The sequence below is a fragment of the Rhinopithecus roxellana genome, chromosome 19 (genome assembly GCF_007565055.1).
Source record: "Rhinopithecus roxellana isolate Shanxi Qingling chromosome 19, ASM756505v1, whole genome shotgun sequence".
In the NCBI taxonomy this organism is placed as follows: Eukaryota; Metazoa; Chordata; class Mammalia; order Primates; family Cercopithecidae; genus Rhinopithecus; species Rhinopithecus roxellana.
In genome coordinates this window covers 22,712,561-22,731,324 of record NC_044567.1, presented here as the reverse complement: position 1 = coordinate 22,731,324, position 18,764 = coordinate 22,712,561, and the positions used below count along the sequence as shown (strand labels likewise).

The 18,764-nt window shown below is 41.9% G+C and overlaps 1 protein-coding gene across 1 annotated transcript in view; it reads right to left on the bottom strand.

The window, feature by feature from the left end:
- PPM1D (protein phosphatase, Mg2+/Mn2+ dependent 1D) overlaps positions 1-18,764 on the bottom strand; it is a 69,703-nt gene that overhangs the window by 15,068 nt on the left and 35,871 nt on the right. Inside the window, exons 3-4 of the mRNA XM_010364082.2 lie at positions 16,477-16,601; positions 4,266-4,456 (exon numbers count right to left, since the gene is read on the bottom strand). Of these exons, the coding sequence (XP_010362384.1) occupies positions 4,266-4,456; positions 16,477-16,601 (316 nt within the window). The remainder of the gene's footprint in view (positions 1-4,265; positions 4,457-16,476; positions 16,602-18,764) is intronic.

The following is an 18,764-nucleotide window of genomic DNA, read 5'->3' as shown; positions in this document are numbered from 1 at the left end:
TATTACTTGGCCATAGAAAAGAATGAAATCCTGTCATTTGCAGCAACATGGATGGAACTGGAGATCATTATGCTAAATAAAATAATCCAGGCACAGAAAGACATGATCTCACTCATATGTGGCAGCTAAAAGAGAAGATCTCACAAAGACAGAGAGTAGAACTGTGGTTATGAGAAGTCAGGAAGGGTAGTAGGGAGGAAGGGATGAAGGATAGGAAAAAAGAATACAAATGTACTTATTACTATTGAATTGTACACTTTCAAGTAGTACAAATGGTACATTTCATATGTATAGTATACTCTGAATTTTTTAAAGTGTGTTTTAAAAATCTCTATTTTTAAGTGTAGTTATGTCCACTCAAACTTTGTGTTCTCTTGAACTAGAAACAATCATGCCTTATTTGTCTTCTTAAAGAACTGCCTTTCTGGGTTTTGTGAATCTCCCTAAATAATTAATTTCTGCTCTACTATTTTCATCCTCCTATTTTGAGGGGTTTTACTCTGATGTTCTTTTTTCTAACTCTCTGACTGGATCACTTAGACTGTTTTCTTCATGTAGAATACCATGAGCCTGGTGTTATGGATGCATCATTTTATGTGCCACAAAAGAAATAAAATACATTGTTGGCTGGGCGTGGTGGCTCACGCCTGTAATCTCAGCACTTTGGGAGGCCAAGGCAGGTGGATCATGAGGTCAGGAGATGGAGATCATCCTGGCCAACGTGGTGAAACCCCGTCTCTACTAAAACAAAAAAAATTAGCCGGGCCGGGCGCGGTGGCTCACGCCTGTAATCCCAGCACTTTGGGAGGCCGAGGCAGGCGGATCACGAGGTCAGGAGATCGAGATCATCCTGGCTAACACAGTGAAACCCCGTCTCTACTAAACATACAAAAAAAAAATTAGCTGGGCATGGTGGTGGGTGCCTGTAGACCCAGCTACTCGGGAAGCTGAGGCAGGAGAATGGCGTGAACCCAGGAGGCGGAGCTTGCAGTGAGCCGAGATCGTGCCACTGCACTCCAGCCTGGGGGACAGAGTGAGACTCCATCTCAAAAAAAAAAAAAAAAAAAAAAAAAAATTAGCCGGGCATGGTGGCACATGCCTGTAGTCCCCGCTACTTGGGAGGCTGAGGCAGGGGAATCGCTTGAACCTGAGAGGCGGAGGTTGCAGCGAGCTGAGATCGCGCCACCGCACTCCAGCCTGGCGACAGAGCAAGACTCCGTCTCAAACAAAACAAAACAAAACAAAACACTGTTAATTGAACTATGATATACTATTTGTAAAAAGTGTTCCAATTTCAGAGATATTAAAAGAAAATATGCACCTCAGAATTGCTTAAAGGCAGCATTACTCTCTAATTCATGAATCTATCACATTCCCCACCGCACGTGGTTCATCACTCTCCAAACACCAGTTGACTGAGCCCTTACCTCTCACTTTTTCAGTGTGCCCATTTCCCTTCCCATCAATGCTCCATGAAAACAATTATATAAACCATTTTCCACTACTTTACCTGTATTTTTTTCCCTCAGCTCACTAGAATTCTGCTGACTTGAGTCCCCCTAATATTGTGTGCTCTTAAACCACACAGTCTCTCTAAGTGTATATATTGCCACAATTTACACAACTCTTGTTAACTGTCAAATTAGTATTTCCAGGCTTCCTTCCCAAGTTTTTATTTTTAAAGAGATGAGGGTCTCACTATGTTGTCCAGGCTGGAGTGCAGTGGCTATTCACAAGCACAATCATAGTGCCCTACAGCCCTGAACTCCTGGGGTCAAGCAATCCTCCCACATCAGCCTCCTGAGTAGCTGGGACCATAGGAGCATGCCACCCCTCTCTCTCAAATATTTATAACTGCCTACTGAAGATATCTATCTAGATGAACCACAGGTACCTCCAACACAACATGCCTATGTCTGAAATAATTACCTTCCCCATCTCTCCCTAAATGATGTTTCTTCTTTATAACAGCTTACTAGTCACCAGAGTTAGAAATTTAGGTGTCATCATATTCTTCTTCCTTAAAAACATACGAGCTGTCGATTCTACTACTCATGTATTTCTTGGTGGGTTTTTTGTTGTTGTTGTTGTTTGTTCTGAGATAGAGTCTCGCTCTGATACCAGGCTGGAGTGCAGTGGCACGATCTCAGCTCACTGCAACCTCTGCCTCCGGGGTTCAAGCAATTCTCCTGCCTCAACCTCCCGAGTAACTGGGATTACAGGTGCGAGTCACCACGCCTCGCTAATTTTTGTATTTTTAGTAGAGATGGGGCTTCACCATGTTGGCCAGGCTGGTCTCAAACTCCTGACCTCAAGTGATCCACCTGCCTTGGCCTCCCAAAGTGCTGGGATTACAGGGTTGAGCCACTGCACCTGGCATACATGTATTTCTTTGTGTTTTTTCCAAAAACCGCTGCTGCTTAGATCAAGCCTGCAAAATTTCTTGCTCAAATATCACTCTCTTCCATGAAGCTTCCTATGCAATCTTGTGATATTTTCTATTGTCTCACTCTCCTAGGTCTCATAAGACTTGTTCTAATTATGTATTATACAGATGCTTCCTTTAATACTCATGTTAAAACACTTTAGGGTTCATAAATAGGTTCTTCCAACCCACTACAAACTGGCTTTTGTCTTTATGCCATTGAAATGATCTCTCTCAGATCATTAAAGAATTCTAAATCCATTAGACAGAACAGTCTTTATGTTACTCTTTGATACCTGATAATCTCCGACTAAATGCAACACACCAGGCCCTGAAATTGTAAAACTGAATCAAGATGACTCTCACCTTAAAAGAACTCATGATTTAATGGGATTGTTAGTTTTTTATATATTCTATTTATAATAATATGTTAAGTGCTGAGGAAGGACCATATTCTATTTACCTTTGCAATCCCTGTACCTAATACCTCGTGTTAGTTGAGTGAATGAATGGAGGCAATTTTTGTTTGTTTGTTTGTTTTTTGAGACACAGTTTCATTGTTATTGCTCAGGCTGGAGTGCAACGGCATGATCTTGGCTCACTGAAACCTCTGCCTCCCAGGTTCAAGCGATTCTCCAGCCTCAGCCTCCTAAGTAGCTGGGACTATAGGCGAGTGCCACCATACCCAGCTAATTCTGTATTTTTAATACAGGTGGGGTTTCACCATGTTGGCCAGGCTGGTCTCTTAACTCCTGACCTTGGGTGATCCACCCGTCTCAGCCTCCCAAAGTGCTGGGATTACAGGCGTCAGCTACTGCGTCCGGACTGAATGCAGGCAATTTAACAAAAATTCAATCAATTTGCCCCTCCTTCCACCTCAAAATACAGCTTTACTATTCCTCCCATCTGAGAGAAAGATCATCTTTTCTAAGGATAACCCATCTTTGGGTCTTTGATTCCAGATACTTCCATGTGCTCTGTTAGGGGATGATGATGAAAATGTTTTGAGATTAGGAGATGGGCATGGCACCACAGTAGTCCCAGCTGCTCAGGAAGCTGAGGTGAGAGGACTGCTTAAGCCTAGGAGTTCTAAACCAGCCTGGGCAACGTAGTGAGATCTCATCTCTTGAGAGACAAAAAAAAAAAAAAAAAGTAGTAGAAGTAGTGGTGATAGAGACCAGGCACAGTGGCTCATGCCTTAAATGCCAGCACTTTGTGGGGCCGAGGCAGGTGGATCACCTGAGGTCAGGAGTTCAAGACCTGCCTGGCCAACATGATGAAACTCCATCTACTAAAACTACAAAAAAATTAGCTGGGTGGGGTGGTGCATGCCTGTAATCCCAGCTACTCAGGAGGCTGAGGTAGGAGGAGAATCGCTTGACGCCGGGAGGCGGAGGTTAGAGTGAGCTGAGATCATGCCACTGCATTCCAGCCTGGGTGACAGAGCAAGACTCTGTCTCAAAAAAAAAAAGAAGTAGTGGTGATGGTTGTACAACTTTGTGAACTACACTAAGAATCACTGAATTATATACTTTAAAAGGATAAATTTTATGGTATGCGAATTATATGTCATTTAAAAAAATAAGGAATTAGCAGTGTTCCACAGGCCAATTTATACTGAAGTCAGTGGTTGTGTGTTTTATTAGGTTTCACTTATATATTTCTTGTCTCATTCCTCTAATGATTAGGAGCTACAAAGCTTATGTTTTACCCACTAGCAGATCCAGGTAAATGCAAAAATCTACCCAAGGTGAATGTCCTGAGTTCATATTCAAGATTCTGACAGAAGTACCAAAACAATGTTTAGACAACAATATCAAGTTATTGAATCACTTCTCACCATCAGGTATTTTTTCTCCTCTTGGTCCTGGCACATTGAGATGGCATCTTGTGGTGGAATCATATTCCAAAGCCCATCACTCCCCAATATAATATACTTGTGCTTCTGAGGGTCAAGAGTGTGGACACTTGTGTCTGGTTCAGGTGACACCACAAACTCACCACTGAAGAAATCATAGCTCCACAAATCACCTGCGGGAAGGGAGCAGAAAAAGCAAGAAGTATTACTTGAAAGCTAATAGTACAACAGCAACAGATTAAAAGAGAAAATCGACACAGTTCATCTCAATAGATGCAGAAAAGCATTTGATAACATTCAAACTCCTTTCACGGTAAGATTTCCTAGCAAACTAAGAATAAAAGAGAACTCCCTTAACCTGATAAAGTATATCCACCAGAATTCTGTAATCAACTTACTTAAAGGTAAAATGTTAAAAGTATTCCCTTTAAAATGTAGAAATAAGAAACTATGCCTTGTATCATTGTTTCTCTTCTAATACTATACTGAGTCCTTCCCAGCACAGAAAGACAATAAAAATAAAGGATATACAAAATGGAAAGGAGAAAATACTACTATTATTATTTGCAGATAATTTCATTTCTACATGGAAAACCAAAAAGAAATTATTACAATAGGAAAGTTTAGCAAAGTTGTTAAATACAAACTTAATATATAAGTCAACAGTATTTCTATATAATAGCAATACACAGAAAATATAAATTTTTAAATAATCTAATTTTAACAATGAACCAAATGTAAGGTACTTAGGAACAACTTTAACAAACAGTATACATGCCTTTATGAAGATTATAGATTCTATTTTGAAACATTAAAAAGATAATCTAAATAAATGAAGAAACCAATCAGATTCATAGATAGGAATACTTATCATAATAAAGATGTCAATTCTTCCCAAAATAATCTACAAAGCCAATATAATTCAAAATCCCAAAAGGATTGTTGTAGAATTTGACAGGCTAAGCGCAAAGGGCCAGGAATAATCAAGATAATTTTGAAGAAAAAGGACAAGATGAGAACTTATCCTACAAACAGAAGTATCAATGGCTGTTTGCAAACTTCCTGTTAATCTCTAGATCAGTAAAGTACCTACATCAAAACTTACAGAACACGTACCAGTCACTTGGAAGAAAATTCAAAATATAAAAACCAGCATTTTAATGCTCTTTACCAACCATATGACCAACCTTTGGAGAGCAACAGTTCTCTCTTTCACTGAGCTGGAAAAAGAAAGCTCTTACACATTTCTCCTTCTCCTTGATTAGCTCCACATAAAAACAATGCCTAAACTTCTGTCGTTAAACCTATTAGATACAAACATCAAAATGCTCAAGAGAAAAGAACTTTCAGTCGACCTAAGCCATCAAAAAGATCAACAAAACTAAACGAGAAGAAAATAAAAATGATTTATAGAAACCATCTACTTTTCTGTAATACATAAGACAACATAAATGAAACAATATAAAGTTTTCTTTTGTTTCCAATAAATGTGGAAGAGGAGACAGAAAGGAGAAAACATTAATTTCTGCCTATTTTGTTTATTGTGAACTACTTAAGGGAAAGGCCTAAATTAAAAGCAAAAGATTTTCAGACAAGAGGTTAAACAATTTTTGTCCCCTTTCAGTAGGTCTGTTTTTTTTTGTTAAACAAGAGGAAGAGCTTTGTCCTTTTCCTTATTTAAACTTCCTCACTAGCTCCCATCAGAAATACTGGCAATGGCCGGGCACGGTGGCTCAAGCCTGTAATCCCAGCACTTTGGGAGGCCGAGACGGGAGGATCATGAGGTCAGGAGATCGAGACCATCCTGGCTAACACGGTGAAACCCCGTCTCTACTAAAAACTACAAAAAACTAGCCGGGCGACCTGGCGGGCGCCTGTAGTCCCAGCTACCCGGGAGGCTGAGGCAGGAGAATGGCGTGAACCCGGGAGGCGGAGCTTGCAGTGAGCTGAGATCCAGCCACAGCACTCCAGCCTGGGTGACAGAGCGAGACTCCATCTCAAAAAAAAAAGAAAAAGAAAAAGAAATACTGGCAATTCATACTGGGAGTCCAAGGAAAGAATAATTCAAATCAATTACTCCCACTTGAAAGCAGCAAAATCATTGCTAACCAGACTCTTCAAAGAGCAACTCAGCCCTCTGAGCAGCAAAACAGAATACACGCAACCACTAAAAGCTAATTATAATCCAGATAAGCTCACAAAGACACACTTACCTCATTATACCAGCAAAACAAAGCTCCCTGGTTGACGAAATAATAAAAATGAACATGGAGACAGTGGCACAATCATGGCTCACTGCAGGATCGATCTCCTGGGCTCAAGTGATCCTCCTACGTCAACCTCTCAAGTAGCTGGGACTATAGGTGTGTACCAACAGGCCCAGCTACTTTATTTTTTGTAGAGATGGGGTTCCCACTATGTTGTCCAGGCTGGTCACCAAGTCCTGGACTCAAGCAATCCTCCCACCTCAGTCCCCCAAAGTGGTGGGATTACAGGTATGAGCCACGGTACTGGGTCTGCCTTTTTATTTTATAATATTATGTAATACACCCACATGGTACGAAAACCAAAAGATACAAAAGGGTATATATACAGTGAAAATTCTCCTTTCTCATCACCGCCCTTCCAGTTTTCCCTGTAAGGACTATTATTATTATGTTCTTATCTTTCTGGAGATACCTATCTATCTACCTACCTACATATATATATGTGTGTGTGTATACACACACACACCCACACACACATATATTTACATTGCTTTGGTGAAACCATCCTTTCAAGTTTCCAACTCTTTTACTGACAACTTCCAAATCACTAGTCTCCAATATCTTGCCAATATCTACTTCTTTTTTTTTGAGATGGAGTTTCGCTGTTGTTGCCCAGGCTGGAGTGCAATGGCGTGATCTTGGCTCACTGCAACCTCCACCTCCTGGTTTCAAGTGATTCTCCTGCCTCAGCCTCCCGAGTAGCTGGGATTACAGGCACCCACCACTACACCTGGCTAATTTTTGTATTTTTAGTAGAGACAGGTTTCACCATGTTGGCTAGGCTGGTCTGGAACTCCTGACCTCAGGTGATCTGTACTCCTAGACTTCCCAAAGTGCTGGGATTACAGGCATTAGCCACCACGCCCGACCTCAATCTCTCTTTCTCGATAAACCACAATACGTTTTCAGAAGAACGGATTGTTTCTTCTAACTTAAATTTTTAAACTCTGGGTTTTGACTAAGACATATGGTCTATTTCTATTTCTTTGATTTCTTTCATCATTTTGTAGTTTCCTGCATATAAATCTTAAACATAGTTTGTTACAGTTATACCTAAGTATTTCATGGTGTTTTTTTTGGGGGGGTGCAATTATAGATGATACTTATTTAAATTTCATTATGAACTGTTCATTTTTAGTGCATAAAAATATGATAGACTGTGTAGGCTGAATCTGGGTCCTGTGAACTTGCTGAATCCACTTATTAATTCCAGTAGTTCTTCTGAAGATCATTTGGGATGTTTTTATGCAGACAATGTTGGACTCTGTGGATAGAGCTGGTTTTAGTTATTTGCTCAACCATCTGAGATTAGATTACAGACTCAAAACACTTCACCTCCAAATAGTAATACTTCAACATTTATCTCCTAAGCCTGTTATTCTACCACACTCAGGCAATTTCATATTGCTATACCACTGTATAATATAAAACTTATGTTCAAATCTTCCCAGTTGTCACAATAATGCATTTTTAATATCCAGGATCCATTCAAGGATCATTCTTCGGCCAGGTTAGATGGCTCATGCCTGTAATCCCAGCACTTTGGGAGGCCGAAGCAGGAGGACTGCTTGAGCCTGGGAGTTTGAGACCAGCCTGGGAAACACAGTGAAACCCCATCTTTATTTTTAAAAAACTTAAAAAAAATTAATTGCATTTGTCATTTTTTAGTTGTTTTTAACCTAAAACAGTTCCCTAGGGTTTTGTTTTGTTTTTATCATTCATGATATTGACAATTGTGAAGAGTTCAAGATAGTTCTTTTGCCAGGTGCGGTGGCTCACATCTGTAATCCCAGCACTTTGGGAGGCCGAGGCAGGTGGATCACTTGAGGTCAGGAGTTTGAGACCAGCCTGGCTAACATGGTGAAACCCTGGCTCTACTGAAAATACAAAAATTAGCTAGGCGTGGTGGCATGCTCCTGTAATCCCAGCTGCTCGGGAGGCTGAGGCAGGAGAATCGCTTGACTCTAGAAAGTGGACATAGCAGTGAGCCAGGATCATGCCACTGTACTCCAGCCTGGGTGAGAGTGAGACTCCATCTAGAAGAGAGGGGAGGGGGAGGGGAGGAGAGGGAGGGGGAGGGGGGGAGGGGAGGGGGAGGGGGAGGGGGAGGGGGAGGGGAGGGGGAGGGAGAGGGAAGGGGGAGGGAAGGTGAGTTCTATTGCACAATGACCTTTAGGTTGGATCCGTCTGATTGTTTCCTCACGTTCTCTTGCTCTACAGGGGTTCATGAACAGGTAAACTCACTTTTGGCTACAGGACTACACTGCTGATGTCATGTCCTTCTCCATATATCACATGAGGAGAGACAGTGTGTCAGTCTGTCCTATTATTGGCAGTATCGACTTTGGTCATTTGGTTAAAGCGCTGTCTACTGGCGGCATAAAAGTGCCTTCTTCTTTTTGTAACTGGTGAGTAGTCTGTAGGGTGAAAGTTTGAGGCTCTGTGAAATATCCTGTTCTGTACCAAAATTTGCCGTATTTTAGCCTCTACTGATGATTCCTGAATGAATCAATTATCATAATGGTTATAAACTGATGATAGAATTGGGATATTCTAACTACATTTATTAGCTGACAGTTTATTTTACTTTTTACTTTGGTTCTTTTCTTCTTTCCCAACCCCAGAAAGTTTTTTGTTTTGTTTTGTTTTGTTTGAGACATGGTCTTACTCTGTTGCCCAGGATGGAGTGCAGTGGTGCGATCATGGCTCCTTGCAGCCTGCGACTCCCAGGCTCAAGCAGTTCTCTCATCTGTCTTCCAAGTAGCTGGGACTACAGGGGTGTGCCACCACACCCAGCTAATTTTTTTGTATTTTTTTCTACAGATGGGGTTTTGCCATGTCGGCCAGGCTGATCTCGAACTCCTGAGTTCAAGTGATCCATCTGCCTCGGCCTCCCAAAGTGCTAGGATTATAGGCTGCTGGAATTACAGGCATAAGCCACTGTGCCCAGGCCTGAAAGTTTCTGTTTTGTTTTGTTTGAGATGGAGTCTCGCTCTGTCACCCAGGCTGGAGTGCAGTGGTGTGACCTCGGCTCACCACAAGCTCTGCCTCCTGGGTTCACACCATTCTCCTGCCTCAGCCTCCCGAGTAGCTGGGACTACAGGTGCCCGCCACCACACCGGGCTAATTTTTTTGTATTTTTAGTAGAGATGGGGGTTTCACCGTGTTAGCCAGGATGGTCTCAATCTCCTGACCTCGTGATCCACCTGCCTCGGCCTCCCAAAGTGCTGGGATTACAGGAGTGAGCCACCACGCCCAGCTGAAAGTCTTTTTTAAAGAATTTTCTGGCCGGACATGGTGGCTCACGCCTGTAATCCCAACACTTTGGGAGGCCTAGGCTGGTAGATCACGAGGTCAAGAGATCGAGACCATCCTGGCCAAAATGGTGAAACCCTGTCTCTACTAGAAATACAAAAATTAGCTGGGCGGGGTGGTGCACACCTATAGTCCCAGCTACTCGAGAGGCTGAGGCAGGAGAATGGCTTGAACCCAGGAGACAGAGGCTGCAGTGAGCCAAGATCGCACCACTGCACTCCAGCCTGATGATAGAGTGAGACACTGTCTCAAAAAAAAACAAAAAACGAGTTTTCTTTGGAGTCTCTCTGAATCTACTGTGGGAGGATGGCTACCCAATTCACAAATTGGCCACCCAAATCACAAAAATATAGTCCATCTCTATATAGACTTACAGATTCTTTTTTATTCAGTATTTTTAAACTTATTCCTGTTATAATTTGTTTTGATGCTCAAATTGCTTCAAATTTGCTAGTAAAAGTCTCTAGAATCTGACCTTTTAACAAACTCACCAGATGATTCATACTCATCACCACTTTCCCTTGTTTTATCAGTTCAAAGAGTCTGTGTGATTCTATATAATATCAAATAACTGGTAAGGATCAGAACTGGGCCTTTAACTAAGGGTTTTTATTACTGATCTAGTGTTTGTACACCAAAGTTGGATCACAGAACATTTCTGTAGGTCCTGAAAGGAGGTGCCTTGGACACTGGCAGACAGCCAATTCCCTTTTTTCCTCAGTAGAGGGTGCTGAAGGGACACCAGAAGAGAGGAGGCCTGCTTTCTGGTTCCAGTATATTTTCTGCTTGCTCCTGTGGCACATGGCAGCCAGCAGTCCACAAGACACTCAGTGGTCCTTACACCTAGCAAATTTCAGCACCCCTTTGAGTGGTTTCCCATGGAGAACTTCCAACAATGTTTACACCTCTAATCCATTCTCAAAATTGCAATTAAAATTCTCTCTTTAAAACACAAACCTAGTGGATTAAAGATTTAAATGCAACACCTCAAACTGTAAGACTCCTGGATGGACATCAGCCTTGGGAAAGAATCTGTGACTAAATCCTCAAAAGCAACTGCAACAAAAACAAAAATTGACAAGTGGGACCTAATGAAAGAGCTTCTGCACAGCAAAAGAAACTATCAACAGAGTAAACAGACAACCTACAGAAAGGGAGAAAATATTCGCAAACATGTATCTGACAAAGATCTAATTATCTAGAATCTGTGAGAAACTTAAACAATTCAACAAGTTAAAAACAAATAACCCCATTAAAAAGTAGGCAAAAAGCATCAACACATTTCAAAAGAAAACATGCAAATGGCCAAGAATCATAAAAAGCTCCACATTAGTAATCATTAGAGAATGCATATGAAAACCACAATGAGATACCATCTCATACCTGTCAGAATGACTATTATTAAAAAGTCAAAAAATGGCAGATGCTGGCAAAGCTGCAGAGAAAAGGGAATGCTTATACACTGTTGGTGGGAATATAAATTAATTCAGCCACTGTGGAAAGCAGTATGAAGATACCTCAGAGAACTTAAAACAGAACTACCATTCGATCTAGCAATCCTGTTACTGGGTATACATCCAAAGGAAAATAAATTGCTCTACCAAAAAGACATATGCACTCAAATGTTCATCAGAGCACTATTCACAATAGCAAAGACAAGGAATCTACTTAGTTGCCCATTAAAAGTGAAATGGATAAAGAAAATATGGTACATACACACTACGGAATAATACATAGCCACAAAAAAAATGAAATTATGTCCTTTGCAGCAACACAGATGCAGCTGGAGGTCACTATTCTAAGCAAATTAATGCAGGAAAAGAAAGCCAAATAGCACATGTTCTCACTTGTAAATGGGAGCTAAACATTGGGTACACATGAACATACAGATGGCAACAACAGACACTGAGGACCACTAGAGGGAGAAGGGAGAGAAGGAGGAAGACATGAAAAACTAACAATCGGGTACTATGCTCCCTACCTGGATGACGGAATCAACTGTACCCCAAACCTCAGCACCATGCAATATACCCATGTAACAAACCTGTACATGTACTTCCTGAATCTAAAAGTTGAAATTACAAAAACAAAAAAAAACCCACAAATCTAGGATAAATGGTGGATGATGGTTGCAAAACAGTGTAACTGTACTTAACATCAATGAACCACGTGCTTACAACAGTAAGTTGTGTGTATGCTAAGTATATATTACCACAATTAAAAACACACAAATCTGGTTGTTTCCCATTCCAACTCTGTTATAGTTCATAATTGTTTTTAAGATAAAGACACAATTCTTTTATTTTTTTTGAAACAGGGTCTTGCTCTGTCGCCCAAGCTGGAGTGCAGTGACACAATCTTGGCTCACTGCAGCCTCCTGGGCTCAAGCAATCCTCCCGACCAAAGCCTTCTGAGTAACTGGGACTACAAGTATGTGCAACCACGCCCAGCCAATTATTTGTAGAGGGGAGATTTCGCCATGTTATCCAGCTGGTCTTGGACTCAAGCAATCCACCTGCCTTGACCTCCCAAAGTGTTGGAATTATGGGCATGAGCCACCACATCCAGCCAAACACAATTCTTTACCACTGCCTATAAAATACAGTATTTTCTCATTTTATCCAAATCTCTTATTTTCTTATCCCTGTTCCAGCTACAATGGCCTTCACCAGAGTTCCTATGTCACTATGCTTCTTCCTGTCACCGAACTTTTCGAAAATGCTGTTTTCTATGCCTAAAACACACTTTCTTCCTCCTTAACCTCCACTAATTCTTCAAAACTCAGTTCAAATATCACTTTTCCAGCCTCTGTGGTTAAGTGAAATATCCTTATTTTAGGTTTTCATTAGTACATACAAGAAGAATAGGCTGGGTGCAGTGGCTCACGCCTCTAATCCCAACACTTTGGGAAGCTGAGGCGGGCAGATCACCTGAGGTCAGGAGTTCAAGACCAGCCTGGCAAACATGGTGAAATCCCGTCTCTACTAAAAATACGAAAAGTAGCCGGGTGCAGTGGTGTTCGCCTGTAGTCCCAGCTACTTAGGAGGCGGAGGTAGAAGAATCACTTGAACCTGGGAGGCAGAGGCTGCAGTGAGCCGAGATCGTGTCACTGCACTCCAGCCTGAGCAACAGAGTGAGACTCCATCTCAAAAAAAAAAAAAGAGAAGAATTAAAAATTCTCAGTTTTAGCTGGGCGCCATGGCTCACATTTGTAATCCCAGCACTTTAGGCGGCTGAGGCAGGTAGATCACCTGAGGTCAGGAGTTAGAGACCAAACTAGCCAACATGGCGAAACTGCTGTATTTTTTGTATTTTGTAAAAATACAAAAATTAGCTGAGTGTGGTGGCGGGTGCCTGTAATTCCAGCTACGTAGGAGGCTGAGGCAGGAGAATCGCTTGAACCTGGGAAATAAAGGTTACAGTGAGCCAAGATCGTCCCACAGTACTCCAGCCTGGGTGACAAGAATGAAACTCAGTCTCAAAAAAAAAAAAAAAAGTTTTTTTTTGTTTTTCTTTTTCAGCTTTTGTTATCATCTGATGAATGCCTTTCAATCCTCTCCTAGACTGCAAGCTCCATGAGGGCAAAGATCATGTGTTTGTACATACAGCAAAGTGCTTCATACACACTGTACTCAAAAATTGATCTCCCCAATGAATAAAATGATTTGCAAGACTCAAATGCAATTCCAGCAGGCAGCCACTAGAAGGCACCTTTGTTACATTTGTACTTGGGTAATTATCATCAGTGCCTATAGGGCACCAATGTTGACAAGGAGACATCTATTCCCACTCCTTCCCCCGCCAAAAAAAAAAAACTGTAAGAAAAATGACTGTAAACCATAACAGTGTGTGTGTGCTAAATACTAGCATTTAATTTACTTTTGGCCAGTAAGTATTTCCATGCAACAAGCTAAACTCAGAAAATCAGTAACACAGCTCTTTTAAAAATATTATTTCCGGGTTGGTCACAGTGGCTCATGCTTGTAATCCCAGTGCTTTGGGAAGCAGAGGTGGGCAGATCAACTGAGGTCAGGAGTTTGAGACCAGCCTGGCCAACATGGTAAGACCCCATCTCTACCAAAAATACAAAAATCAGCCAGGTGTGGTGGCATGTGCCTGTAATCCCAGCTACTTGGAAAGTAACCTAGAAAGTAAGCTCCATGGGTGCAGGAATTTTTGTTTCATTCACTGCTGAATCCTCAGCACCTGGAACAGTACCTAGCACATAGCAGGTATTTAATAAATATTTGGTGAATAAAGAACAATCATGACGAAGTAGGAACTGTATGCTTTTAAAATACATCCACAAATTATGTGATATACTTGAGGGTGGGCTGGACCTAGTGATTCAGGGCTAACAAAATACAAAGCTGGATTCCCTACAGCAAGTGATCAAGAAAGCAAGATAGAAGTCAAAATGTCTTTTTATGATCACTTGCTCTAAGGAAGCCAGCTGCCATGTGATGAAGGCACATTCAAGCAACCCTATGTAGAGGCCGGCAAAGCAAGAAACTGAAGCCTACTGCCAAGCCAGCTTACTCAGTGAGCTGTCTTACAAGTAGATGCTGCAACCCCACTGAAGGCTTCAGATGATGAATGACATCTTGATTACAGCTACACAAGAGACCCTGAGCCAGAACTACCCAGTTAAGTCACCCCTGGGTTACTGAGCCAGAGAAGCTGTGTACATAAAAAATGTTTTAAACTCCTAAGTGTGGGAGTATTTGATTATACAGCAATAGATAATTAATACAGCAGGAATGTAATAACCTGGGATAATCACTTTGGGAAGAAATTTAGCAATACCTAATAAAATTAAACATGTAGATATCTCTGAATTGAGTCTCCCAACTGGTATTCCTTGGATGAGTATGGCCTAGGGGCAGCAGGGTGGGTCCTCAGTGGCTAGAGCATCCAAGTTAGTTACCTCAGTCCAAGTTAGTTACCTCCTCTGCTTACTGTAGAAATATTATCATCTTGTATGAGTGTCGACGACACAAAAACAGTTGGTAAGTAACATACTATGACCCAGAAATTCCATTTCTAGTTATGTATCTTAAAGAAATCTTGCCAGGTACAGTGGCTCACATCTGTAATCCCAGCACTTTGGGAGGCTGAGGCGGGCAGATCACCTGAGGTCAGGAGTTCAAGACCAGTCTGACCAACATAGAGAAACCCCGTCTCTACTGAAAATACAAAATTAGCCAGGCGTGGTGCCGCATGCCTGTAATCCCAGCTACTCAGGAGGCTGAGGCAGAAGAATCGCTTGAACCCAGGAGGCAGAGGTTACAGTGAGCCGAGATCATACCATTGCACTCTAGCCTGGGTAACAAGAATAAAACTCTGTCTCAAAAAAAAAAAAAAAAGGAAATCTCATATGTGTATATAAGGAAATATTTATTGCAGTATTTTTCATAATAGCAAATGCTTGGATATAACATAAAAGTCCACCAGTCAGGGTGTAGAAGAAGAAAACTAGTTTCACATTGGAAACAAATTATTAATACATATAGTAGTTGTGCTGGGTGTGGTGGCTCATGCCTATAACCCCAGCACTTTGGGAGGCCAAGGTAGGAGGATGGCTTAAGCCCAGGACCAGCCCAAGCAACATAGTGAGACTCCATCTCCTCAAAAAAGAAGAAATTAGCCAGGCGTGGTGGCTCACGCCTGTAGTCCCAGTTACTAGGGAAGCTGAGGTGGGAGGATCGCTTGAGCCTGGGAGGTAGAGGTTGCAGTGAGCTGTCATCATGCCACTGCAATCCAGCCTGAAAAACAGAACAAGATCCTGTCTCATAAAATAAAAATAAACAAATGTGCGTTTTCTCCGAGACATTGTCTTTGGGAAAAACTACCCCCTCTAGCATAGCCAAGGTAAGACACCTTAATAGGTATCATTCTCTAGCCTTCTTTCCAAAGCCAGGTAGACCAGAAATATAACTATTTTTTTCATACTTATTTTACTTTGCTAACTAAAGAAAAAAGAGGTTTTGAAGGCTCTCAGGAGGACTTAAAGGGCTAAAGTAGAATGGGATATTTAAAAATAGTTTCAAGGGTTAATAGTAAGCCTAGACATGCATATACTTCCCTAAACACAGATAGAAATTAGCAAAACACTGAACATGACTCGTGAACAAAGGGCAACTGTCAGTGAAATACATACCTAAACCTTCCCTTCAATTAGGCTTTTTTTTTTTGAGTCTTGCCCTGTCACCCAGGCTGGAGTGCAGTGGTGCGATCACTGCAACCTCTGCCTCCTGGGTTCAAGCAATTCTCCTGTCTCAGCCTCCTGAGTAGCTGGGACTACAGGTACACGTCACTATGCCCAGCTAATTTTTGTATTTTTAGTGAGGATGCAGTTTCACTATGTTGACTAGGCTGGTCTCAAACTCCTGACCTCAAGTGATCTGCCCATCTGAGCCTCCCAAAGTGCTGGGACTATAAGCGTGAGCCACCATGCATGGCTTCTATTAGATTCTAACACATTTAACAGAGTATCATGATATCGCTACCCTCACTATATGCCATGTAAGGGTTCTCAGTTTCCTTTTTTATTTTGCCACCATACATTGTACAAAATTCAATATAATTTCACCAAATTAAGTCCTACTTACCAAGTGCTCTTGCTACTGCCAGAAAAGGAATCTGGTCAATAACTGTGCTTCTTCTAACAGGTCCATTGTGAGTGAGCCGAGGTCGTTTCCAAACTACACGATTCACCCCAGACTTGTTCATCACACTAAAAATAAATAGAGTTCACATAAATAATCTAAATGATTAAAATACAACAAGTTAGCTCAGTATATTAAATTACTAATAAAAGAAGACTACATTATTACGAAATAATGTCTTACGTGTTTCAAATACAAAGATACATAAGCCAAAATTCCTGTTCAGAGAGGAATTAGGGTGGATTCAAAGCAGAAAATGTTGAGATTACTGGAACAGGCAGTATAACCAAATGAATGTAATGTGAAGAAAAGTGAGTATAGCCGGGCGCAGTGGCTCAAGCCTGTAATCCCAGCACTTTGGGAGGCCGAGACGGGCAGATCACGAGGTCAGGAGATCGAGACCATCCTGGCTAACACGGTGAAACCCCGTCTCTACTAAAAATACAAAAAACTAGCCGGGCGAGGTGGCGGGCACCTGTAGTCCCACCTACTCCGGAGGCTGAGGCAGGAGAACGGTGTAAACCCGGGAGGCGGAGCTTGCAGTGAGCTGAGATCCGGCCACTGCACTCCAGCTCGGGCGACAGAGCAAGACTCCCTCTCAAAAAAAAAAAAAAAAAAAAAAGAAAAGTGAGTATAAATATCATGTCAAAAAAAAAAGCAAAATTACCTAATTAGTAAACAATTGGGGGATGACAGAAGACCTTATCTAAGTGGAGAGAGAATTGCTTGAACATGGGAGGCAGAGGCTGCAGTGAGCCAAGATCGCACCACTGCACTCCAGCCTGGATGACAGAGCGAGACTGTCTCAATAAATAAATAAACAGGGATTAAATCGTGATATAAGCAATTAAAAAGGAAAGGTTATAGAGTTCTGAGTGTTTGTGTTGAGGATGGGGGAAACATAGCAGAACTTCAGTTTTAGTTTTTGTTGTTGTTGGTTGGTTGCTTTTTTTTTTCTTTTTTTCTTTTTTTGAGACGGAGTCTCACTCTGTTGCCCAGGCTGGAGTGCAATGGCATGATCTCAGCTCACCGCAACCTCCGCCTCCTGGGTTTAAGCGATTCTCCTGCCCCAGCCTCCCGAGTAGCTTGGATTACAGGCATACACTACCATGCCTGGCTACTTTTTGTATTTTTAGCAGAGATGGGGTTTCAACATGTTGGCCACGCTGGTCTCGAACTCCCGACCTCAGGTGATCCGCCCACATCAGCCTCCCAAAGTGATGGGACTACAGGCGTGAGCCACCGTGCCCGGCCAGTTTTTTTGTTTATTTTTACTTATTTAGTTAATTTATTTTGAGATGGAGTTTTGCTCTTGTTGTCCAGGCTGGAGTACAGTGGCACGACCTCAGCTCACTGCGACCTCTGCCTCCTGGGTTCAAGCGATTCTTCTGCCTCAGCCTCCTGAGTAGCTGGAACCACAGGCATGCACTACCACGCCTGCTAATTTTTGTATTTTCAGTAGAGATGGGGTTTCACCATGTTGGCCAGGCTGGTCTTGAACTCCTGACCTCAGCCTCCCAAAGTGCTGGGAGCCACCACGCCTGGCTTATTTTTTCTTTTTTGAGGAGACGGGGTCTCACTATGTTGCCCGGGCTGGTCCTGGGCTTAAGCCATCTTCCCACCTCAGCCTTCAAAGTGCTGGGATTATAGGCATGAGCAACGGTGCCTGGCCTGTTTTTTTTTGATACAGGGTCTCACTCTTGTCGCCCAGGGTAGAGTGCAGTGGTGCACTCATGGTTCACTGCAGCCTTGACCTCCTCTTGTGCTGTACTGATCCTCCCACCTCAGTCTCCTAAGTAGCCGAGACTACAGGCATGTGCCACCAGGCCCAACTAATTGTTGTGGGTTTTGTGGGGTGTGGGGGGGGGGTTTGTTTGTAGACACAGATTTTCACCTTGTTGCCCAGGCTGGCAGTTTTAATATGACTTCAGCAATATACAGAAAATACTATATATTTAGGTATTTCTGTAATTCAAAGTGTGAGACTAGACTTTGGGAAATAGATCAACTGCAGACATGTAGATTGGGGAGTTAAAAGAGTAAGAAAACCCTCCTAAAAATGCATCATAGGAGCAACAGAAATGCCTAAAACTTGGAAATATGATTAGTTCTTTAGGAAAAAACACTGATAATCAAAACATTAGAGATGGTCTCTCAAACTCTGCCAGGCATGACCAAAATGAGCTTTACTTCAAATGGTAATTGATTTTTTTAATTTAATTTTTATTAAT